General features: G+C 39.9%; 1 protein-coding gene across 1 annotated transcript in view; it reads left to right on the forward strand.

Annotated features, from left to right (window-relative positions):
• The window catches only part of LOC121859232 (CAD protein-like), a gene marked incomplete at its 5' end in the record, with an annotated part of 317,185 nt that overhangs the window by 214,099 nt on the left and 75,905 nt on the right, over positions 1-27,181 (forward strand). The window contains 2 exon segments of the mRNA XM_042355968.1: positions 11,922-12,059; positions 22,232-22,354. Of these exon segments, the coding sequence (XP_042211902.1) occupies positions 11,922-12,059; positions 22,232-22,354 (261 nt within the window).

Consider the following 27,181-nt stretch of genomic DNA (forward strand, 5'->3'; position numbering starts at 1 on the left):
AACACAAAACACTAAAAAGACTGAGAGTCTACCAAGATGCACCTCAACCCATCTCCTAGAATAAACAAAACATTGTTTTTTGTAGTATTCTGTTAAAACAAACACTCATAGATCAACACAGCTAAAATTAAGGGATGCAAAATGGTCTGTTTACTGGCTGGTAAGATGGGGGGGGGGGTGATATGTTTGACAGTTAATGCCAAGGTCTAGTGCTTATTTATTTATCTGTCCTTAAGAGTGACTTTAAGTTTTTCTTTTATAAAATGTCGCCATACTGACATGGGAAAATATAATTAACATTGCTGGAATTCTTATAAGATAGTGATTAATTTGACGTTTATATTCAAATTATTCACTGTCTTGCAAGGATTCCAGCAATACAAATTATATTCTCCAAACTTTAGTCTGTGACATTATATAAGATAAAAACTTTAAGCCTAAAACACCAAACCCTAGCTGGGAGATGGGGGTGGGGGGAGGGAGGAAGGGGAGGGAAGTGACAGTGACATGTTTAACAGTTTTTGCCGAAGGTCGAGTGAAGTACAGTGGTCCCTCGGTTAATGAGCACAATCCGTTCCAGCAGGTTGCTCGTTAACCGAAACCATTGTTTCAATGGGTTTTTGGGTAATTGGTTCCAGCTCACCGAAAATTGCCTAAATTCAACAAAAATGTTAGAAATTGACACTTACCTTGAGGTGTGTATGTAGAAGGCTCCTGGATGATGATGCTGATGTGAATTTGAAGTGGGAGGTGGAGGAGGAGAAGGGAGAAGAGAAGGAAGTGGAGGAGAAGCATTTTACTGCTTCTTGGAAGGTGAGTCACCTTCCATTAAAATGTCAGGAACCTCTGGACTGACATTTTCTCCACCATGAACATCCTCTCTCCTTCTTGAAGTGGAAGGCTGAGGGATAGCATCTTGTTCCCTCTGCTTTTACTGAAGAAAGTGTCAATTGTGGTCTGTGGGGCATTTCTCCTCATCACCATTAACTTATGTTTAAAGAAGGAGACCATTGAGTCCTCAACATGACACAAAGTTAGTTCAGTTTTTTCCACATCTAGGTGCTTTGAAGCCAGTTCCCTGAACTTCTCCCAGTGGTAAATCACATCTTTCAACTCTTTAGTGACATATGGTCATCACTTTCAATTTCCTCCTCACCACTGTCAGCCTCTAACATCTCATCCAGTTGCTTCAAGTCATCAGGAGTAAGTTCCTCCTCATGAGACATCACAAGCTCTTCGACATCATCCTCTTCCACTTCAAGGCCCAATGACTGATCAATGGACACAATCTCCTGGTCCAACTCTGTTTCTTCCTCAAATCCCTCAAAATCATGGACTACTGATGGCCACAGTGCTTTCCATGAAGAATTGAGGGATCTAGTGGAGACTTCTTGCCATGATGATGCAATCAATTTTGCAGCCTACAGGATGTTGAATTGTGTCTTCCAGAACTGTTTCAGTGTTAGTTCCAGATCATTGGAAGTTGCCTGATGACACCTAAACATTTTCTTCATGTACAACTTCTTGAAGTTGCTGATCACATAATGGTCCATTGGCTGTATGATTGATGTAGTGTTGGGAGGCAAAAACAACACTTTCACAAAGTTAAATTGATACTCCAAAGTTCTGGCAAGTTCAGGGTCATGACCAGGAGCATTATCCATGAGGGGAAGAGCCTTTAAAGGGAGTTTATTGGTGGTTAGGTAGCTCTTGACAGAAGGGCAAAACACATCAACAGGCCATTCATTAAAGAGCTGTCTTGTTACCCATGCCTTACGGTTGGACTTCCAATAAACTCCAAGCGTTGTTCTTACCAATTTATGTTGCTTGAACACCCTGGGGTTTTCAGAGTGGTAGACAAGCATAGGCTTCAGTCGGAAATCCCCTGAAGCATTGGCACCAAGCAATAGAGTGAGACGGTCTTTCATGGGTTTATGCCCAGGTAAAGAGGCTTCATCTCTGGTGATGAATGTACTTTTGGGCATCTTTTTCCAGAACAGCCCAGTTTCGTTCACATTGAACACTTGCTGTGGAAGATAATTTTCTTCTTCCATCAGCTCTTTAAATTCTACTTAAAAACTTTGCTGCCCCTTCCTTATCAGCAGTAGCAGCTTCATCATGCCTAACAACACTGAATATGTCACTTCTTTTCTTAAATTTTTCGAACCAGCCTTTGCTGGCCCGAAAATCTTCAAATTCTGTGCCTGAAGAACCAGGTTGATCTGTCTTTAAATGTTCGTAAATCTCCCTGGCTCTTTCACAAATTAATTCAGTAGAAATTGAATCACCTTTCATCTGTTTTTCCCTAATCCAGATGAGAAGTAACCTCTCAGTTTCTGCAATTAGGGATCTACTTTTAAACACTCTTGTAGATTTGTCTCTCACTTTCACTTCTTTAAATTTGTCTTTCTGTGCAAGAATTGTCGACACAGTTGATGTCGACATGCCATATTCTTTGCATAGCACATTTGTTCTAATGCCTTGTTCATGTTTTTTTGTAATTTCCTGCTTGGTTTGGATTGAAATCGCTTTTCTTGATCTCTTGGGCCCCATGCTGGATTCAAACAATGTCAACACGTGTTTTTAAGGTTAAACTAGGTGTAAATAAAGAATATTTTCTTTAAAATAACACTGCACTGCGCTATATATTGTCAATATGTAAAATAAATTTCAAAATGACCAATAATTTGCTTGGAAACAGAAAAAAGGGTTTAGTTGAAGAGTCTCAAGCAAGATGTTACATTCATTGAAAACAGAGAGAGACTAACGCTTGTTTGGTGTGTTAAAAGGCTGGATGGCGCGCATAAAATTAGTGACTTTACCTTCAATTATGTTCAATAATTGTTAAAATGACTAAAAAATTTAATACTAAACTTTTAAAATTATTGAATAGTATAAACTTCTTGATATTTACTAAAATAGTAAGGAATTTAAGCCCTAGAACCGATTACTGTACAGTAGTACCCCGCTTAACGCGGTCAATTGAACCCACAGGGTACCGTGTTAAGTGAAAACCACGTAAAGTGAACAACAGAACATGTGGGATTAATTCCAATAGAGACTGGCCCGACCCCGAAACTCTACTTTTTCGGACACAATACCTATGTTCTAGTAAAAATAACATCTTAATTTTATGATGGTACATGCACACAATTAATACTTAAGAGGAATAGAGAAATACAGTCACCAAGTTAATGTCCATTCAAATAATGGACTCAACTCCCTCCCCCTCTTCTCACACTACACTGCTGGCTCTTCCCTCTCTGAGAAATTTTGGGGGGGAAACCACAGGATTTTAATAAATAATACCTCAAACTAAAGTTAGGATAATATAATTGACATTGCTGGATTCCTTGTAAGACCAGGAATATTTTGAATATAAATGTCATATATTTTGCACAAAAGATAACATATTTACTCAGAGTAAACATTATATCTAAAATTTGTATGTCTAATGCAAAATCTATGATGTTTATATTCAAAATGATCATCAAATTGTAAGAATTCCAGCAATGTAAATTATATTCTGGCCGGGTAATTTCTATGAATTTTATTAGCTAAACCAAATATCTTCAGTTAATAAAAAAAAAAATATTCTTCACGACACTATCTGTCAAAGTACCCCACCTTGCTTCCCCCCCTCTTCCAACCGCGCCAGATGGTCGGTCCGTCCCAACCCTCCCCCCCACCCCCCCACCCCCCACCCCCCACCAACCCTCCCTACAAGAGAAATGTAGGGTGAAAAGACTAAATTTTAACATTTAGTAATAAATAATACCTCAGATTAAAGTTAGGATAATATAATTGACATTGCTGAATTCCTTGTAAGACCAGGAATATTTTGAATATAAATGTCATATATTTTGCACAAAAGTTAACATATTTACTCCGAGTAAACATTATATCTAAAATTTGTATGTCTAATGCAAAATCTATGATGTTTATATTCAAAATGATCATCAAATTGTAAGAATTCCAGCAATGTAAATTATATTCTGGCCGGGTAATTTGTATGAATTTTATGAGCTAAAACAAATATCTTCAGTTAATAAAAGAAAAAAAAATATTCTTCACACCGTGCCAGATGGTCGGTCGGTCCCTCCCTACCAGACGTGTGGGGAAAACCAGAATATTTACCTTTTAAGTAATAAATAATACCTCAAACTAAAGTTAGGATAATATAATTGACATTGCTGGATTCCTTGTAAGACCAGGAATATTTTGAATATAAATGTCATATGTTTTGCACAAGAGATAACATATTTACTCAGAGTAAACATTATATCTAAAATTTGTATGTTTAATGCAAAATCTATTATGTTTATATTCAAAATGATCATCATATTGTAAGAATTCCAGCAATGTAAATTATATTCTGGCCTGGTAATTTGTATGAATTTTATGAGCTAAATAAAAAAATTATACTTCATCGCGTATATGGGTAGATGAACCGCGTTAAGTGAAAGTTCGGTTCTGGCGAGGCACCGCGTATATGCGAAATCGTGTTAAGTGAAACTTTGTTAAGCGGGGTAATACTGTATTGGCGGACTAATACTGCAGCTGGTTGACCGCCAAGTGCAAGCGAACACATGTTGAGGTCGGCTCGTAAGAAACTCGTTAACCGAGGGATTGCTCGTTAACCGAAGTTAAGAATCTTATGGGAGGTAACTCGTAAACTGAAATCTCGTTAACCGAGGCGCTCGTTAACCTAGGGATCACTGTATGTGGCTAGGCTTGTCATGTGACATGTTTTACAGTTAGTGCCAAGGTTTGGTGAAGTATTAATTTGTTTATTTATGTCCTTTAGCTTGAGTTTATAATTTTTGCTTATAAAATGTCACAGAGGTGACCAGGGAGAATATAATTTACATTGCTGGAATTCTTATAAGATAGTGATTACTTTGAATATAAACATGCTATAGTTTGCACTTGACAATAAATTTAGTAATCATTTAGTACATTATTTTGAGTACATGTACAGTACAGCTTTGCCCTTAGGACAGTGTAGTGCGCCCAGAGAAACATTAGGGGCAAAATTTTAAATATCATGCACCAGATTGACTCGCGCAAAATAAGAAAGATTCGCTTTAAATTGAAACAATGTCCTTAATTGTGGGTGTCACTTTAAATCAATAATCTTAAATTGATTCGTTTTAAATTGACGTTCTACTGTATTCCAAAAATTTGTTTTGGTTTTCCTGTAGTTTTGCAGAGTCCTCATCAGATTTAATTACCGTATATCTCGGCCTATAAGACAGAATTTGAACCTTAAAAAAATCAGCCCAAAATTAGGGGTCGTCTTAAGCACCAGGTATAAAATTCTTACCTCTTAAATATTGTGGTTTAGTGTGTCAAGAGTGGTGATGGAAAACATCGTAAACCACTCACAAGGTCCTACCACTAATTATTTTATACTGAAACTTATGTTTGGGAAGCTGGATTAAAATTAAGATTACTGTTAGATTAAAATAATAAAAATGTATTATAAACCTGTCTTAACATACCGTAAAAGAACAATATACCCTGGTAATAAACACAGCTATCACCCCCCACCCCATCTGCCAGTGCCGAGACTAGAAAGGGAAAGTGGCCGTGACCGTTGTAAGAGTAGGGTTATTTTTAGCCGTCTTTGTGTTCGAGGTGGTCAGTAATCCATATCGGTATATTTACTGATCATAATACTTATCTCCTACAAATAATTCATTTAAAATTTATTATTTTACAAAGAATATTCAGTAAATGACTGTGTTAATTCTTGAAACTACCGACAATGGTAAATTTAGGATGAGAATGATGAACACAAGTCACGTCATCGGATTTGGAGTTTGGTCCTTAATGATCACCGTAAATGTCTGGTCAACTTCACCTACCAGGTATAATGGTAGCCTCCCTTTGTTGCGAAACAAGTATATAAATTAAAGAAAATACTTGCAGTGTGTTTTATATATTACAGTATATTATAAATAAATAAAGAAACAAATAAATCGGTAAATCTATTTCAAGTAAATGGAAAAATTTTACTCGACACCGACATTAGTTCCAGTTTAATAACAGATGCTTAAGTGAGTCACTAGTGTTTACACTACTGTACACCAGCCAGTAAAATTTGATGCCAATACTTGAAGTGAATTGGCTTTATTTTAAATAACCAACCATAAATAAATGCAAAAATGAAAAAAAGATCAAAGGTGAGAAACATTATATTGTATGTATGTTGTGTTGTCAAAGGAAGAGAAACAATTGAAACTGCAATTGTGTGTAAATGAGGCAGAAAGACAGATCAGCAACCTAAGACTTGGTCACAATTTTTGTGATGCCATATGGAAGCAGGGTCTACCATTAGACAATACTGTACATTATGCTTCCAATATCTTCCCAGGTGGTAGTATCTCCCTGTTTGGTAGCTGTCTACAACTTTTAGTAATATTACTTTGATACAACATGATAAATTAGACAAACAATGAAAATAAACAAACAAAAGTTATTTACCAAGATCTTCTCTCTGACAGAGGGTAAGAGATGGAGGGGAGATAAGAAGGCTACTTATAGCCCGTCTTTGTGTCCGAAGTGACTGCACTATAAATAATTAATTTAAATTTTATTTTTTTACATAGAATATTCAGTACATGACTGCGATTATACAATATTGTGAACTAGTATATATATTTATTTGTTTATTTATTTATTTATAACATACTGTAATATATTAAACACACTGTAAGTATTTTCTTTAACTCATAAGCTTGCTTCATGAGAGACAATCGGTGGTGGGACTGTTCCCACTGTTTACACCAGCTACAGTATTGTAATTCATTAGTGTTTCATTAGGATTTGAGTGAAAAAGATTGTTGCAAACCTGTCCGATTTTTTCCTGAAGTAATGATGTATTTCTAAATGAGTTTATTCATAGTCGTTGGGATGACCGTTTCTGATGAGAAAGATATTTAGCTAGATTATATAAGAATACATACATTCATTATTTCAAACATAAGCACGTAGGAAGTTTATGAGAAATATTATACAACTGTTAAACTCTGGTAGCAAATTCACGCTTTCGTAGGATGCATTTAATATATACTTATTTTTACCCTCAATAAGACATACTAAGACAAATTACGTATCAGTAATACTACATTATGCAAAAACAAAATTTTAAAAGATCAGAATTACATTGAAATATTACACGACCGTTAGCAGAGGCGGAAAAAATATAAAGTTGTTCGCAGTCATGGTGTCTCGGGCGCCAGTGCACTCATCCAAAGCCGTCGCCGATGCCTTCTGGGGATTTCATGAGGTGGAGTTGGTGGTGGAGAGTAGACGCCTGATCACGTTCATCACGCCGTGGGGCCGTGTTCGATACTGCAGGACGCCCATGGAACATTATTCAGCGTCAGATGCCTACACCAAGAGGTTTGACGACGCTATTCAGGATGTGCCCCGCAAGTACAAGTGCGTGGATGACACTCTCTTCTATGACTCCAGTGTGAAGGGGTCATTCTGGCACACCTACGATTTTTTGGACACCTGCGCTCGTACAGATATCACACTGAAACCAGAAAGGTTCTTGTTTTGCAGGAGAGAAGCCGGGTTTGTCGGTTTCCTCCTGGGGTGGGACCTCTACCAGCCCACTGCCCAATGTCTGTCAGCCATCAAGGACTTCCCCATGCCTGATCAGCCATCAATCACTGACACCAGGTCCTGGCACGGCCTGGTTAACCAGTTGGCTCCCTTCCTTGCCACTGCACCTGTGATGGAGCCCTTCCGTGAGCTCCTCAAGAAGCCAGTGGGCAAGCGGATGTATTGGGACGACCAGCTGCGGCACAAATTTCACCAGGCCCAGGACACCATCTGTCAGTTGGCCAGGGATGGCTTGGTGTACTACGACAAATCCAGGCCTACGGCAGCTGTCACAGATTGGAGCAGGGAGGGCATTGGCTTCGTCGTCCTGCAACAATACTGTGCCTGTGCCTCTCCAGAGATGCCCTTCTCCTGCAGGGGAGGGCGGCGGTTGGCTCTGTGCGGTAGCCGACATCTGAGCACAGCCAAGGCCGGCTACGCTGCAGTAGAAGGGGAGGCCCTGGCTGTGGTATGGTGCCTGCGCAAGGGCAGGCTGTTCCTCCTTGGCTGCCCGAACCTCATTCTGGTGATGGACCACTGCCCCTTAGTTGGCTTGCTAGGGGACCGAGCCCTCACGGATGTGGCGAGTCCACGTCTGTTCTGGCTCAAGCAGAAGACCATGCAGTACCGGTTCACGGTCAAGTATTTGCCAGGGAAGCGGAACTGTGCAGCTGACGCCCTATCCCGCTTCCCCTCCCTCGGGGGCGCCCGACGCGGAGGACATGGACAAAGAGGAGGACCTGTACGCTGCAGTGTGTGCAGTCACAATTGCAGCACTGGATCAGGATGGGTGCATCACTATGGACGAAGACACCATGTGCAAAGCAGCTGCGGACGACCCAATATATCAGTCGAGGGTGCTGGCGGGCGACTGGCGCCCCCACAAGTCACAGGAAGTGGCCTGTCTGCGCCCGTACCTCTCGGTGAAAAATCATCGCCCGCCTGCAGGGTTACTTCACCAGGTGGGGGGGGCACCTGAGCAGATCTCCACGGATGGAGGTACCAACCTTGCCAGCCTTGAGATGACAGATTTCCTCAAGTCATGGGGGGTTGAGGTGCGGCTCTCGTCTGCCCACTTCCCCCAGTCCAATGGCAGGGCAGACGCTGGGGTCAAGGCTGCCAAGAGGCTCCTCAGGGATAACACTGGGCCCGGGGGTAGCCTGGACTGCGATAGGACTTCCCAGGCCCTCCTCCAGGACCTGAACACGCCTCTGCGTGGGGTGAACAAGTCGCCCGCCCAACTTGCCACCTGCCGCCAGCTCCGTGACGGAGTTCCCGTGGCCAGACAGCACTATAAGGTGGACCAGCACTTGCGGCGGGCACTTCGTATGAGGGAGGTGCGCTTGGCCGTAACCCAGGACGGGATCCTTCTGTCGCGGGGGGAGGTGTTCCACCAGCTGGCTCCCCTAGCCGTGAGCACGCAGGTGTGTGTGCAGGATGCAGCTACCAAGCTCTGGGATGGGACAGGCATAGTGGTGGAAGCCCGCCCTCACAGGCAGTATGCCGTCAGGTTGATTGGCAGTCGCAGGGTGTCCATCCGCAACAGACGCCACCTGCGAAGCGGCGCCACACCTATGCCTACCACTTCGGTGGTGCATCACGCTATGCCTCCTGGCCCCCCTTCTGCAGTGCCCTCTGTACCCGCCCCCTTGCTCGCACCCCTGTCCCCTTCCCAGCCGGGAGAGGCCGCAGGCCCCCGGGTTGGTTGGCTGACTACGTGGTGTAGTGTATTTGGTGTAAAATTAGTTTATTTTATTTTATTTTTTTTCCTGCTTGTCTCTTTGTTTTTGTTTTTTTTATGAATGCCTTGTTTTCCTTTTGTTAGTTCAAATGTGCATTGTCATTTCATTTTAACTTGGGGGGATGATGTGAGATTGTGAAATGGAGTACCATCGTACGATATGTTTTCCCATGTGTTGAGGTGGTAGCTTGTCTGTGGCAGCGCCCGGTTGCCAGTCACCATCTGGAGCTGGAGTAGTAAAGTCTGCAAGGAACCTGGTCTATTGTTCAAACCTCACATGGCGCAGTGAGTAGGATGCCTCAAACCTCTCACATAAGTCCAACTTTACTTCTGTAGGTACCAAACATATTGTAAGAAATGAAAATATTATGGATATTTAGTACAGCTATACCCATTAATACAGCCTTAAAACCTGGCTCACTTTTCTCCTCTTAGGTAATATTTGTTCAATCTGGAATTTTTTTCAAAATAATCCAGTCTCATCCACATTAAACACCTGTTCTGGCAGGTAACCCCCCTCAGTGATGATGTTTGTATCTCTGAAAGTTTGTAAGTTGAACGTTCTTAAGTAGAGGAGCACCTGTACTGTAAGTAATTTGTAATATGACTTGAAAATGAAAGGATAAGCTATATCAGAAGGTTGTTTACTCAAAATGCGTTCATGTGAGCATTCAGTAGACTAAATTACAACAGGTGCCACTATAAAACACTGTATAGTATTTGATAAGAAGACACCTTCTTAAAAACTTTATTTACTACCTTTGAGTGTTATATGATGACTCAGTTTGGCTACTTGTACACTTGGACAAATGATTAATGAATATACCAGGGTATATGCAGAAACATAGTAATTTACACTACAATATTACTTTTGAAGTGATGAAAAATACACTACAATAGTATTTATTCAGTGATGATCAATACACAACTGTACTATATTAATTTACTAAGTGTTGAAGACAGACATTGTGGTAAGCCGATCAACTGTTTGCTCTTTGTAAACAAATGACTCATGGTGTTCAGTGTGGTATTTTTTTTCAGGAAAGTTGACTCTTTTAGGATAATATTTAATTAACCTGGCAACAAATGATCCTAAATTATATGAGAATTGTGGTGGAATTGCATAGAGAAGTGTTAAAGGAATCTTGTGGGAGAGGGGGGGGAGGGAGCCACCCACCTCTCTGGCAGCTGCTCCCAGGTAAATGCATCTTCCACACACAATATACTCCTACACTTATTTGTTCTTATTTTTATCTTTATAGTACTGTCCAGTATAAAATTTTATCTTTATTCATAAGACAAATTCTGTGGTTACTTACACATAACACTTTACAGTAAATAACAATCATCTTGTTGACAACCAGACTTACATGTCTGATTTTCAACCCAGAGAGTTCTGTTTCAAATGTATATTTTTTTATTGTTGTTGTAAAATTCTTTTAATAACCTTGATATACACTTAAAGATCTTAGTTGTTGAAGTGCCATAATAATATAGCAACTGATTTTCTTTAAACAGCTCAGATAAGCAGTGTTATCTCCAATTCCCACAATCATTTTAGCTTAAGGTTCACGTAGGTAACATTCCTACAAATCTGGGGTCTGCCCCAATTAGTTGAATTTATAGAGGTTCTCTCTCTCTCTCTCTCTCTCTCTCTCTCTCTCTCTCTCTCTCTCTCTCTCTCTCTCTCTCTCTCTCTCTCTCTCTCTCTCTCTCTCTCTCTCTCTCTCTCTCTCTCTCTCTCTCTCTCTCTCTCTCTCTCTCTCTCTCTCTCTCTCTCTCTCTCTCTCTCTCTCTCTCTCTCTCTCTCTCTCTCTCTCTCTCTCTCTCTCTCTCTCTCTCTCTCTCTCTCTCTCTCTCTCTCTCTCTCTCTCTCTCTCTCTCTCTCTCTCTCTCTCTCTCTCTCTCTCTCTCTCTCTCTCTCTCTCTCTCTCTCTCTCTCTCTCTCTCTCTCTCTCTCTCTCTCTCTCTCTCTCTCTCTCTCTCTCTCTCTCTCTCTCTCTCTCTCTCTCTCTCTCTCTCTCTCTCTCTCTCTCTCTCTCTCTCTCTCTCTCTCTCTCTCTCTCTCTCTCTCTCTCTCTCTCTCTCTCTCTCTCTCTCTCTCTCTCTCTCTCTCTCTCTCTCTCTCTCTCTCTCTCTCTCTCTCTCTCTCTCTCTCTCTCTCTCTCTCTCTCTCTCTCTCTCTCTCTCTCTCTCTCTCTCTCTCTCTCTCTCTCTCTCTCTCTCTCTCTCTCTCTCTCTCTCTCTCTCTCTCTCTCTCTCTCTCTCTCTCTCTCTCTCTCTCTCTCTCTCTCTCTCTCTCTCTCTCTCTCTCTCTCTCTCTCTCTCTCTCTCTCTCTCTCTCTCTCTCTCTCTCTCTCTCTCTCTCTCTCTCTCTCTCTCTCTCTCTCTCTCTCTCTCTCTCTCTCTCTCTCTCTCTCTCATATAATATTTTAAAATTTTCTCCATTCATTTGGTAACAGTTTACTTTTAGAAATAGGGGTGCATGCCCCCCATCATAAAACAAAATCTGCCAATGTTTACTGTTGTATCAAAACTTAATTTAAAATTCTTGTATGTATAGATTGGAAGTTCTATGAAGAGTGTTGGAGAAGTGATGGGTATTGGGCGTAGCTTTGAAGAAGCATTACAGAAAGCTCTCAGGATGGTGGATGAGGCTTTATGTGGCCTTGATCCATATGTTAGTGAAGCTGATGAGGAGGTAAGAGGAAAGAGACATATAGCTACTGTATATATCATGATCAAAATGTTTATATAATGCTGATACATCAATTAACATTTTATATTTAGATTCACTACAGGTAAAGACCCTTGATACTGGAACTCATAAAAATGGAGATTCTTGGACACCAGTCATTTTCTTCCCTGTATTAAGTTTTGTTTCAACACTCGCACAATCTCCGTTGAGTGTTGTCTAGGTAGGTGTAAATCTGTGTGTCTTGGGTTTGGTTGTCTAACTCCCAGAAGTTTCTTCTGTGTGGAGACATTTGCAACAAATAAGAGAGTTCAGAAATAATTATTGTCCGATTGAATTTACTGCCTTATACCTTGATTCTCTTTATTTGTGTTAATAGGTTATTAAAATGTGTTCAAATAGCTTATGAAACTGATATTGGTCATATTAAGCCAAAGATTGTAGGTAACATGCCACGTGTTGCATGTTGTCACGGGGATCCTACAGTCAGTGTGATACTGATGGTTCACTGCTGGGTGATGGTCCTGCCGCAGCTTGATGGTTTCTTGTCAGTAACATTAGTCTTCTGCTGCTGCTGACGTTAACACTTAAGCCCCGGGTTAGGGTGCTGCTGGTAGTAAACCCCACCCCCTCCGGGTTAAATCGTGAAAAAAAATCAACTTTTCAAAAAAAAAAAAAAATGGTGGTAAAATAGGTGGACGTTCTGGAGCGTCACCCGGGGCCTAAGGGTTAAAAGAATAGTGCATGTGATAGCAAATGTTTTGATATAGATAGTAAAACAGGACAGTACATGAAGAGTCCCCAGAAAGTATTGTTAGTCATGAGGTCAATGTGACTCGAGGCTTTCCGAGCAATGTTACTTGACCTGTTTCTGAACGGTTGGGTTTTCAACGAGTACATCTGCAACCTTTGAGTATATATGTTTTTGAACTATGTGAATCCTCTGAGGCTTCAGATCATATATTATATGATGCGGAGTGGATCTTGTAAATGGATACCAATGCCATGCCTATCTTACATGTGAGGGTCACTGAAACTTATCACAAATGTTTTGCTATAGGTGGATGGGTGTTTTGTTGCCTGGAAGTCCCTTGAATTGAAACCATATTTCAGTGTTAAGCTAATGCATCTTACATATCAGTAACATGACAGATCCCATGTAGACTGATATATTGCGTATTGCTGTAGCTGTTTACTCTAATATCAAGTACTATTTACTTTGTCACCTTCATAAATTAGACATACTGTATCATGAACAACAGGAGTAGGCAGATTGCGACACTTTATGAATGAAATTTCATTTAATGTATATTTCAATGTTATTGTAATCATCAGTCAGTGGTTTGTTCACCTATACCTTGCTTCTAGTATGCCATATAAGGATGACCCCCTTCCCTGATCCTCCCTCATCTGTACCTGTAGGTGATATGGTGAGCAGGCTTACCTACTTATGATGATGCATTAAGGCTTGTATCAAAGCATTTTGTTTAGTGTTTTAAATTAAAGTGACAAAATCTAATGATACTTTTTTGGGTACAGTATGCCCCACTAAGTTCGCGGATTTTTACTTCGCGGTTCTCGGTTATTTGCTGATGACACCCTGGATGTACCCAAGAATGTCTGTGGGTAGTTTTAAAGTTGCCGGCATTTTCGCGGCTGGCACAGAGAGCCATTCATTCTAGAGACAGTAATTTCCTTTACCTGTATTGTAAATATGTGTGTGTGTGTGTGTGTGGACACACAAAACAAATGCAAATAAATAATAATAGGAAAATACTCTCAAATAATAAGAAACAAATTTCTTAAAAATGTGACAGTCTACCCTCAAGTCCGTGCGCTATTACTTTATTAATAGAGCATGGACTTGAGGGTAGACTGTCACATTTTTTAATAAATTTGTTTCTGAGTATTTGTGAAAGGATTTTCCAATTATTATTTATTTGTGTGTGTCTACATATACAATATTACAGGTAAAAGAAATAATTGTCCTAAGGGCAAACACAAAGGAAATATACATTTCTTCATACACAAGTAAAAAATTTAACCCTGTAATGGGCCCCTGTCTCATCAACAGAACATATTATATAAATGGGTCAATACATCTGATATTATATTCAGATTCACCACCCTGTAACTTTCCACTGGCTATGAGGTGACATGTTCAATGCACGTGATAAGGTGTGCCCACGGGAAGCTGTGTCATACTATGCTGAGTAAAGGCATAAGTAGCCGGCTCTCTGGCCACCTGAAGCGAGCAGTAGTTTGATATCCTTGACTAGAGGAAGACGTTATTTGAGAGCCGCAGTGGATGGCTCCGTCTTCCCTCGAGGGGGAACGACGTTCTCCCTCGATGGGTCACTACTCATGAGTCGCTCACAGCAAGTTGTATCGTAAGGACGTGACCTAACGTTTATATTACATAAACACCGTCCCTTTCTCATTCACTCATATACAGTGGAACTTACGGTCGATCTACACTCAGGAATTATAGATACAATCCTTTTATAATAAAACAAGGAACTACAGTTTGGGTTTCGTTACTTAAACCCAAATAATAAATATATGTGAACGGCCTGGTTAATTGGACAAAACAGCCGATTCATATAGGTGGCAGCGGTGTGTACGGATTCTCAAACTGGTAGTCGTATCAGACCTTCTGTGTTTTTGTGAAAAACAGAAAACACACAACAGTGATGCTTTACATAATCCGAGTGTTAAAAATGTATCCCGTATGAGACGATACTTAGTGAGTGCTCCTCATCTCTGACACCCTCAAGAGGTGCAGAATTATTCCCAATAACCGCAATTGAGTTATTGTTGACGTGAAATCCCTGTTAACAACAAGTGAAAGGGGTCAGGAAAGCGTCTTATCAGCGCCTGACCATTCTGTGGAGTATTATTCCCATGTCGTGAAGTGGATTCACCCGACGTTCGTCATGCCGCGCGCCCGGACTCGCAGTGGGAGGGAAGAGTGCGGTTATCCACCCACCACCCACTACCCCCCACCTGGATCCATCTGTGGTTTTGCGATTGTTGATTGCAGTATTTCCAGTGTCATCAGCCAGTCCCCCATATATACGGGATTGCAGAAGATTTGACATTCAGTGGAGGCGACATCGTATCAGCGCATAGCCTATAGTTGGAGGGAAGATTGACGTCACCCACATGCCGACACCCACCCCACAACAGATAGCAGCTAGATTGATCGCGTTTTCTTTACAGACGCCTAACTCCTGTAATACTGTAGGTATTTAAAGAGTAAAATACTTTATACACAGTGAAACTCTATAGCTTCTCAAGTGATTGTTACAACTAACAGTCATAACACCATATACACAATTGGTAAAGGTAGGGGAATTATGTTCTCCCCATTACTGTGGCATACTGGTTTAGAAAAAGAATATATATATATATATATATATATATATATATATATATATATATATATATATATATATATATATATATATATATATATATATATATATATATATATATATATATATATATATACATATGTATATATACATACATATATATATATATACATATATATATATATATATATATATATATATATATATATATATATATATATATATATATATATATATATATATATATATATATATATATATATATATATATATATATATATATATATATATATATATACAGTTGTACCCCACTTAACGCGGTCAATTGAACCCAGAGGGTCCCGCGTTAAGTAGTGAAAACCGTGTTAAGTGAATAACAGAACATATGGGATTAATTCCAATAGAACCCAGCCCGACCCCCAAACTCCACTTTTTGACGACAAATAACTATGTTGTAGTAAAAATAACATCTTAATTTTATGATGGTACATGCACACAATTAATACTTAAGAGAAATAGAGAAATACAGTCGCCAAGTTAATGTCCATTCAAATAATGGACTCAACTCCCTCCCCCTCTTCTCACACTACACTCACTGGCTCTTCCCTCTGAGAAATTTTTGGGGGAAAACCAGGTATAGTAATAAATAATTCCTCAAACTAAAGTTAGGATAATATAATTGACATTGCTGGATTCCTTGTAAGACCAGGAATATTTTGAATATAAATGTCATATATTTTTCACAAAAGATAACATATTTACTCAGAATAAACTTTACATCTAAAATTTGTATGTCTAATGCAAAATCTATGATGTTTATATTCAAAATGATCAGCAAATTGTAAGAATTCCAGCAATGTAAATTATATTCTGGCCGGATAATTTGTATGAATTTTATGAGCTAAAACAAATATCTTCAGTTAATAAAAAAAAAAAAATATTCTTCGACACTATCTGTCAATCAAAGTACCCCACCTTGCCTTCCCCCCCTCTTCCAACCGCGTGGTCAGTCCCAACCCTCCCCCCACCCCCCACCAATCCTCCATTCAAGAGTTTTTAACATTTAGTATTAAATAATACCTCAGATTAAAGTTAGGATAATATAATTGACATTGCTGGATTCCTTGTAAGACCAGGAATATTTTGAATATAAATGTCATATATTTTGGACAAAAGATAACATAATTACCTAGAGAACAATTTTTATCTAAAAATTGTATGTTTAATGCAAAATATATGTTGTTTATATTCAAAATGATCACCAAATTATAAGAATTCCAGCAATGTAAATTATATTCTGACCGGGTAATTTGTATGAATTTTATGAGCTAAAACAAATATCTTCAGTTAATAAAAAAAAAAATAATTCTTCACGGGGTAACAGATGGTCGGTCGGTCGGTCCCTCCCTCCCCCCCCCCCCACCCCCCACCAACCGTCCCAAGGAGATGTGTGGGATAACCACTAAATTTTAATAAATAATACCTCAAACTAAAGTTAGGATAATATAATTGACATTGCTGGATTCCTTGTAAGACCAGGAATATTTTGAATATAAATGTCATATATTTTGGACAAAAGATAACATAATTACCTAGAGAACAATTTTTATCTAAAAATTGTATGTTTAATGCAAAATATATGTTGTTTATATTCAAAATGATCACCAAATTATAAGAATTCCAGCAATGTAAATTATATTCTGGCTGGGTAATTTGTATGAATTTTATGAGCTAAAACAGGCAGTCAGGCAGGGTAGCGGGTGGGGGGTGGTGCGAATCTAAAAATAGCTCTCGAGCCGGACACTCACCGCGTATATGATGAAAAATGCCGCGTTAAGTGAAAGTTCAGCTTTGGCAAGGCACCGCGTATATGCGAAAACGCGTTAAGTGAAAGCGCGTTAAGCGGGGTAATACTGTATATATATATATATATATATATATATATATAGATATATATATATATATATATATATATATATATATATATATATATATATATATATATATATATATATATATATATATATATATGCAGTAGCAATCACAGATATTGTTATATGTGTTACATTTACTACACCAAGGAGAGGGATAGCAAGGGTAATTCCCGCCCCTCCTCACAGCACTTCTATAGCGGCATCGTTAATAGCGGCGCTAAGCAAAGTTGAAGTGTTGTCAGTGCCGGTGAGAGTGGATAATACCAGATTGGCTCTTGATATAGACACAGGTGCTTGCGCTAATGTATTGGCCTTGACATCCTATCAAGAGTTACAAAGTAAATTCCCTCACCGAGACTTCATATGGCGACCTAGTAACGCTGAGCTCGAAAGAGTATCAGGTACTCAGCTGAGCATTCATGAAATGGTGACGTTACCACTCAGATTTTCAAGATGTGGTTCTCCCTTATATGCGGACTTTTATATAGTCCAGCAGTTTAAATTGCCAGCCGACGGGTTACTTGGTCTCCCAACTCTTAAAACGAACATGATAGATGTTCTTCCACGTAATAATACTATTACGTTTAAAGGTGTTTCCTACAACGCTATGAGCCATTCTAAACCTATGCTCACCGCTAGATCGAAAGTGTTGTCCACCAATCCTATTAAGAGGAAGGCGGATCGTGCGTCAGAGATACCTCTTGACCTCAACCACACACTTTCACAGCGTGAATACAGCAGCAAGAGTTGGAAGATAGTACCTGCAATTTTGAAGAGTAATCTTCATTACCAGAATGAGGAATTTGCCAACGCAACAATCCTGTGAGTTGAAGTGAACATTAGTTTCTGCAAATGATTCGTTCACTACCCAGGGTGTGACAGGACGTGACTGCAGTTGTTGTGACTGCTCATCAATCAACATCCGGTCAACAAAATTCTTTCGTATGGCGTGAACAACCCCCAGTTACCAGCACCCCAGCACCCACCCTAGTGATGATGACACATCCGGTCTGAGAGATGGTCTCAACATTCTGAGGTATGGTATGGTGGATGTCCTAGTGTGACCAAGAGCGGTGGTTTGCTGTACACAGGATTTTCGTGAACATTGACCCAGTCACCGGACCTTGGAATCAACTGTGTCTACTGTGAGCGACACACACGCAAGTCTACGGGATTGCGGCAACAATTTCACATTATCAAGAAATTCTAGAAACGATTCTTCAAGCAAGCCTACAAGATATAGGTAGTATCTAGGCATACATAAAGTATATACACACATTTACATGTTCAAGACATGCCATCACATTGATAGGACATCAAGAGGTTAATGTCATTGTTGTAAGTGCTTACTATGTTAATATATACTAAAGTTTCAAACTACATATTTTAATGATGTCAATGACACATCTTCTTAAAATGAAAATATGATAGTTCTACAAAAGTATCACAGATTTAAATTTTCAGCCATGCCTTGTAGTACACTTCACAACTCAGTACCATTGCTCTCCGCAAAAATGAATGTTTCATTGAAAGAGTCTTAAGCACCACACACTCATTCATCTCGCGTGATGACAGTAGCAAAAGTTGTACATTGCTCAGAAGGTGCGTTATTAACCACGAAATAGGTGAAGATTATTTCTGCCATGTTGCTTTTGATATTGGCACTAATGTTTGTGTTTTACATCAAGTTCCTGTTCTGTTATTACAAGGCAGTGTCATCCAAATTCAACATTGTTCATAACATACTAACCCGTAAGACACTACCGTATAGGTCCCCTGTAGTAGCTAATACCCCTACAGTAGTAGAATCCCCAGCTTAGTGTCTACATATCTGTTTATAACATGGTTAGGGTTGTCTAGGATGTACTGTACTCTGCGAGTTATTTAGGCCTCACGGAGCTCAGCTGGTAGATGACCGAGCGATGTAATGGGCCCGTCTCATCAACAGAACATGTTATATAAATGGGTCAATACATCTGATATTATATTCAGATTCACCACCCTGTAACTTTCCACTGGCTATGAGGTGACAAGTTCAATGCACGTGATAAGGTGTGCCCGCGGGAAGCTGCGTCATACTATGCTGAGTAAAGGCATAGGTAGCCGGCTCTCTGGCCACCTGAAGCGAGCAGTAGTTTGATAGCCTTGACTAGAGGAAGACGTTATTTGAGAGCCGCAGTGAATGGCTCCGTCTTCCCTCGAGGGGGAACGACGTACCCATACCGTTCTCCCTCAATGGGTCACTACTCATGAGTCGCTCACAGCAAGTTATATCGTAAGGACGTGACCTAACGTTTATAATACATAAACGCCGTCCCTTTCTCATTCACTCATATACAGTGGAACTTACGGTCGATCTACACTCAGAAATTATAGATACAATCCTTTTATAATAAAACAAGGAACTACAGTTTGGGTTTCGTTACTTAAACCCAAATAATAAATATATGTGAACGGCCTGGTTAATTGGACAAAACAGCCGATTCAACCCCCCCCCCCCCCTTGTCTGCAAATGTTATCTGTGGATTTAGTGATTCGCAGCCATTTTGAGAACCTAACCCCCGAGAATTTGGTAGGCCCTCTGTACTGTATAATAGTGTATTAAAGTCCTTCTCAGTAACCAGCCACAGTAGGAGTCCAAATCGCCTGAGGTTAAGTTAGTGACGCAGCTGACAGAAGTGCCTTGATGGTCAAATAGATGTTGGGCCATCAACGCACTTCCTTCAGTGGCTTCATTGTTTCACCTTCAAGTGGTTAAGTCTCAATCTGTGGCTGGTTACTTGGAAGGGAGTGTAGCGACTGAAGAATAATATAACTATGTAATATAATGTAAGGTAAGTATGTAATATAATATAATGTAATGTAACATAGTTAACAGATGCCTATAATTGTTGTAACTAGCCATTATGCTTCTGTAACTGTTGTTAAGTCGGCTGGCTGATGTGGCTGAACTTGCTTCGAGACTTGAGCCGAGACAGCTTCGTTCAGTCAGCTGGTATATATACTCGTGGGCAGCCTCGGAATGGCCACTCACTCTCGCTCCATGCTAGAGCACAGTTCTCCTAGCCACACCAATAAACTGGGAACCGTAGCCTGAATTTTCCTGGACCAAATCCTACAGGAATTGTGTGCATGATAGTAGATTATTATTATTTATTCTGTGCAGCATCTCTGAATGGGGAGGTATAAACTTGGTTAAATTCAACAGTATTAAAACTCAGTACTGTATTTACCAATTGCACTTTCCAGATTAGATGGTCTCCCACCAATCACATTTCAGGACGCTATAATTCTGCCAAATTCTAAAATAGATATGCTAGGCCTCGCCATTTACTCTAATATGTCATGGAAGCCGCACATCCTCAACATTCCTAAGCTGCCTCCCAAAAGCTGGGAATGCTGTACAGATGCCGTAGCTACTTCACTCCTGAGCAGTTGCTTCAAGTATATAAGGGATTCATTCATCCTAACTTGGAGTAATGCTCTCATATCTGGGGTGGCTCTTTTTCTGTCCAACTATTAGATAAGCTGAAATCCAAGGCATTTCGTCTTATTAACTCGTCCTTTAGTTGATAATCTCTCTCCTCTTTCTCTTTGTGGCAGTGTTGCTTCACTCTCTCTCTTTTACATGTACTTAAACGGGCAATGTTCGGTGAATTTGGCATCCTGTGTACCGCTGGCAAGACCGTGTGCTCGTAACACTCGTCTTGCCCGTGGTGCCCACCGTTTCTGTGTGGCTGTCGGTCACACAATCTGTCTCGCTTCAAAAAGATGGTTTTCCCACATCTTCGTGCTGTAGATTAATATAGACTTTTTCTTTTCTATTTTTAATTTCTTTTTGCTCTTATTTTTTTGGCCCCTAGGCCCCATTGTGGGTCGATGACCTGTGCCCCGGTGGGCTATTCCCCGTAATGTAAACGCTGATATATTATACAGTATTGATACAAATAAAGCTAATTAAAGAACTGTAGTAAGCTGTTTATTCAATCCAACAATACATTTATTATGAACTCTCTTATTTCTTCCAAATGTCTCCACACAAGAAGCTTTTGGGAGTCAGACATTGCACGGTGAACGGGAAAAAGTAAGAAATAGTTACAATTTGGGTTAGGAAAAGTCATAAAAAAAATTTAAATTTTATTTAGATATCATTAATAAGTTGAGTTGGGGCAGGTTAGGGTAGGTTGGGTTAGGACAATTTAGGTTTGGTTAATTGGGTTGGGATACATTAGAGTAGTTGGGTTACATTAGATTGGTTAGGTTAGGTGAGGGGTTGGGTTATGTAGGTTGGTTGGTGTTGAGTTTTGTTGGCCGAGTTAGGTTGGGTTGGTTGGTTGATTAGCGTTGGGCTAGGTTGGTTGGTGTAGGGGTATATTGGCTGGGTTAGGTTACGTTAGGTTGACTGGGTTGGGTTTTTTAGGTTTTCTTTGCTCAATAGAAAAACTATCCAAAATTAATTATTTTCAACATGTTGAAAAATGGAAACCTTACCAAACTCTGAATTTTTTGTGACTTCTTTTCTCCTATGAATTTTGTTCCTACAGTCATTGTAAACAAACCCAAGATACAGTGACATCTAGATCTACATAGACATACAAACATACAAAATTGTATCTAATTATTTTTTTTTATTTGTGCAAGAAATGCAACAAACGCTCAACCTAGTTTGTGTGAGTGATGCAGTGTGTGGAAGCAAAACTTGAGGTTGGCTACTGGTAGACCCAAGGTAACATGGATGACCTAGGGCCCTGGAAACTCGAAAATCCTCAAAATCGGTTTGGTCTCGATCCCAAGAGTCCTGGATATGAGGGTCTATACCTGTTCTATGAAAAGACCACTTATTGAAATTTTCACTTTTTTATTTCAGGAACTTCAGCAGCCAACAGATAAACGAATGTTGGTACTGGCTGCAGCTCTGAAACAAGGATGGGATGTTGAAAGATTGTATAATCTAACAAGAATAGATAAGTGGTTCCTGTACAAGATGAAGGTAGGTCTGCTACATATAAAATTTGCTATATTCAAATACTGTACTGTACCCTGTCCATAGAATGTTAAGACTAATTTTAGGTTGATGACTTAAATAGCTATGTTTGTAAATGTATCTACCTGTCTTGGAGCTGAGCAAATGTCACAAGAGCCACTGTCTCGTGGCATAGTCCTAGCAAAAAAATTATATAAATAGATCTGCAGAATTACAAAGGCTGGTGTAAGCAACACACACATGGGAATTAAGACAACAAGCATCCATTGAGGGTCTTGTTGTGTGACTGCCTGGAGGTGAGATAAACGTCAACACGGTGCATGTTCCACTCCTCTCCACTCCATCTCTCTAATCACCCATATATATATATATATATATATATATATATATATATATATATATATATATATATATATATATATATATATATATATATATATATATATATACACACACACAGTATTACCCCGCCTAACGCGGTTTCACTTAACGCGTTTTTATCATATACGCGGTGCCTCGCCAGAGCTGAACTTTCACTTAACACGGATTTTTTCACATATACGCGGTGAGTGTCCGGCTCAAGACGCTATTTTTAGATTTGCCCCACCCGCCACCCTGCCTGACTGCCTGTTTTAGCTCATAAAATTCATACAAATTACCCGGCCAGAATATAATTTACATTGCTGGAATTCTTATAATTTGGTGATCATTTTGAATATAAACATCATATATTTTGCATTAGACATACAAATTTTAGATAACATTTTTTCTCTGGGTAACTATGTTATCTTTTGTGCAAAATATATGACATTTATATTCAAAATATTCCTGGTCTTACAAGGAATCCAGCAATGTCAATTATATTATCCTAACTTTAGTTTGAGGTATTATTTATTACAAAAAAGTTAAGTATTCTGGTTTTCCCACACATCTCCTTGGGACAGTTGGTGGAGGGTGGGGGGCAGGGAGGGTCCGACCGACCATCTGTTACCCCGTGAAGAATATATATTTTTTTTTATTAACTGAAGATATTTGTTTTAGCTCATAAAATTCATACAAATTACCCGGCCAGAATATAATTTACATTGCTGGAATTCTTATAATTTGGTGATCATTTTGAATATAAACATCATATATTTTGCATTAGACATACAAATTTTAGATAACAAAATTTTCTGAGTAACTATGTTATCTTTTGTGCAAAATATATGACATTTATATTCAAAATATTCCTGGTCTTACAAGGAATCCAGCAATGTCAATTGTATTATCCTAACTTTAGTTTGAGGTATTATTTATTAAAATTTAGTGGTTTTCCCCCCAAAATTTCTCAGAGAGGGAAGAGCCAGCAGTGTAGTGTGAGAAGAGGGGGAGGGAGTTGAGTCCATTATTTGAATGGACATTAACTTGGCGACTGTATTTCTCTATTTCTCTTAAGTATTAATTGTGTGCATGTACCATCTTAAAATTAAGATGTTATTTTTACTAGAACATAGGTATTGTGTCGGAAAAAGTGGAGTTTGGGGGTCGGTCCAGTTTCTATTGGAATTAATCCCATATGTTCTGACAATCCCTTATCCGAAATCCTTGGGACCAGAGGCATTTCGGAATTTTTTGGTTTTCAGAATGGTTAGGTTTTTTTTTTTTTTTTTTTGGATCAGCCCATCGGGCACAGGTCACTGACCCACATTGGGGCCTGGGGGCTAAAATATAATAATAATAATAATAAAATAATAATAATAATAATAATAATAATAATAATAATAATAATAATACAGGTAATAATAATAATTCATAGGTCTAGGTCATGTTACTCACTTTTTATCTTTTTTTCATTATTAATTCATTTTTTTCTTTATTATTATTATTATTATTTTATTAATACAGTATTATTATCATTATTATTTTATTTTCGTGTATTTTTTAATTAAAATTTTTATTTTCTATGAATAATTAAGGGTATTATTAGAATTAATATTATTATTATTATTATTATAATTAGTATTACTATTACTATTACTATTACTATTACATTTTCGCCCCCCAGGCCCCGATGTGGGTCAGTGATCTATGCCCGGGTGGGCTAATCCCTGTAAAAAAAAAAGAAAATTAAAAAAAAATTTGCTAAACAAAAAACTTTCGGTTTTCGGAATTTCGGATAAAGGGTTGTCAACCTGTACTATATATATATATATATATATATATATATATATATATATATATATATATATATATATATATATATATATATATATATATATATATATATATATATATATATATATATATATATTTATATATATATATACAGTATTACCCCGCTTAACGCACTTTCACTTAACGCGTTTTATCATATACGCGGTGCCTTGCCAAAGCTGAACTTTCACTTAACGCTGGTTTTTCCACAGCTACGCGGTGAGTGTCCGGCTCGGATGCTATTTTTAGATTTTGACCACGCGCCACGCGCCACCCACCCGCCCTCCTCCCTGCCTGCCTCTCCCTCCTCCTCCCTCCGCTTGGGTAAGCGGCGCGGTAAGGTTGCGCAGTGTGTGTCTTTGTTGCGTTATCACTGACGTCATATGACGTCTCGGACTGTGATTGGCCATGCAGCCCTACCCCCCTCTGCTGCTAGCTGTAATTGGCTTAAAGTATTATGACGTGACTACCCCGGGGAGGGAGGGAGGGAGGAGAGACGACGCTTGACCTAGCCGCGGCAGTTTCATCCCTCAAGGCCACGCCGGGTTAACGCGCATCCATTGTTCCGTAAAATGGCTTCCGCCGGACCACCACCCCCAGAGAGAAACCTTTCCTTACCTGGACCCAGCGCACTAAACCAAAGAAGACACGACGTTCATTAAGCTACGAGCTGAAGTACCAAATTGTTCAAGATTTGGAGAAAGGAAGACGCCAAGTTGATCTCGCGCGCCAGCATGGCGTCAACGAATCTACGATTCGTACAATAAAGAAGGATGCAGCCAAGATAAAGGAGCACATGAAGATCACAAAGTCTGCAGGTGCTTCATCTATCAGGTATTGCCAGAACAGGGTGCTGGCAAAAGTGGAAACTTTGCTGGTGAGTTATTTGGTGCGTCAGGCGCGACGCAACATGGCGGTGGACACGCGCTCAGTGCAGGAGTACGCACGTGAGCTATACGCAGCAGTGACACGTAAACTGGGAATTGCAGAGCCCAAACCCTTCAATGCTTCCCATGGTTGGCTGCATAGGTTTAAGAGGAGGAACAAGGTCACCAACATCAGCATTGTTGGTGAGGAAGCGAGTGCTGACCGTGCGGCGGCTAGAGATTTTCCTCCGTTTTTACGTGAGATTATGGAGGAAGGACAGTACAGTGACGACCAGGTGTTTAACATGGACGAATCTGGTCTTTTCTGGAAAAAGTTACCTTCCAAGACCTTCGTTGTCCAGTCTGCGAGCAAGGTAAGGGGCCGGAAGATGCAGAAGGAACGCATCACCGTCCTGTTTACCACCAATGCCTCCGGTACCTGTAAACCAAAGTTATCGGTGATTCACAAAGCCCGCAAGCCGCACGCCTACAAGAATATGGACATGAACAAGCTTAATTTCCACTGGCTAACCGCACGTAAGGCGTGGATGTCCTCTTCTCTGTCCCTCTTCTGGTTTGACAACTGTTTTGTTCCTGACGTGCAGAAATTCTGCGAGCAACAGAATGTTCCTTTCAATATTTTGTTGCTCCTTGACAACGCACCTGGACACTCGCCCCTACTTATGGATCGTCACCCCAACGTAAAAGTGGTCTTCCTTCCTCCCAATACTACGTCATTAATCCAGCCCATGGACCAGGAGTTAATCTGCAATGTTAAAGCTGCATACTCGGCAAAGAAATTCAAGCTCCTGAACAACTCTACCAACACCAAGGATGAGTTGCGTAAGCTGGGTGACACCGACAGCGAGAGTAAAAGCGACGAGGACAAGGAACAAGAGGCGGCGACTCAAGAACTTCTCGTCAAACAATTTTGGAAGAAGTTTAACGTCAAACAAGCTGTAGACTTCTTGGTGGAGGCATGGAATCTGCTGTCTATTGCTACGATTCGTCACGCATGGAGACATGTGTTGCATGGCATACCAGGTGAGAGGAGGAGTGAACCTGTGACTGGTCAGGTTCAGACTGTTGCAGTAGCAGTGGACCTTGCCAGAGAAGCTGCGCAGACTGTTACAGCTGAAGGCTTCTCCGAGACCACCAACGAAGACATCATGGAGGTGATCAGAGATCCTGAAGTGACTGCCGACGAGATGTTGGAAGAAGAACCCGCCAGTGAAGAGGAGGAAGAAGGTGCGTCATTCTCCGAAGAACCTAGTTTAAGTCATAGTGATATTAAGTGTGTCATAGAGTTAACAGAAAAAATTAAGTCCATCGTTTCCCGCGACACTGACGATGAACGCCATGACGTCTTCCATACCCGACTGGTGCAGGCTATGGAGCCGTACATCACGGTGTATCATGACAACATCAAAGCCAGCCGTCAGCAAAGCATAACCGAGTTCTTCGCCCGCAACCCACCACAGCCAGCCCAAGCCAGTGATAGTGATAGTGAAGTTGATTTTGAGGGATTTGTCAGGGAAGCCATAACAACTGTAAGTGACAGTGATATTGATTCACCTAGTAATGGTGATTCACCTAGTAATGGTGATTCACCTGAGGGGCAGTAATCTGCCCTCTGCCTCGGAACCAGCCTCCATCCCCGTATGCCGACCCATCTCTTCTACTACCGTGAGTGTTCCTCAAAAATTTTCGTTTTTTAACCTATTCTTTATTTTTCCTATGTTAACCTTTATCTTTCCTAACCTAACCTCTT

This window comes from Homarus americanus, unplaced genomic scaffold, assembly GCF_018991925.1.
Source record: "Homarus americanus isolate GMGI-L3 unplaced genomic scaffold, GMGI_Hamer_2.0 scaffold36188, whole genome shotgun sequence".
Taxonomy (NCBI): domain Eukaryota; kingdom Metazoa; phylum Arthropoda; class Malacostraca; order Decapoda; family Nephropidae; genus Homarus; species Homarus americanus.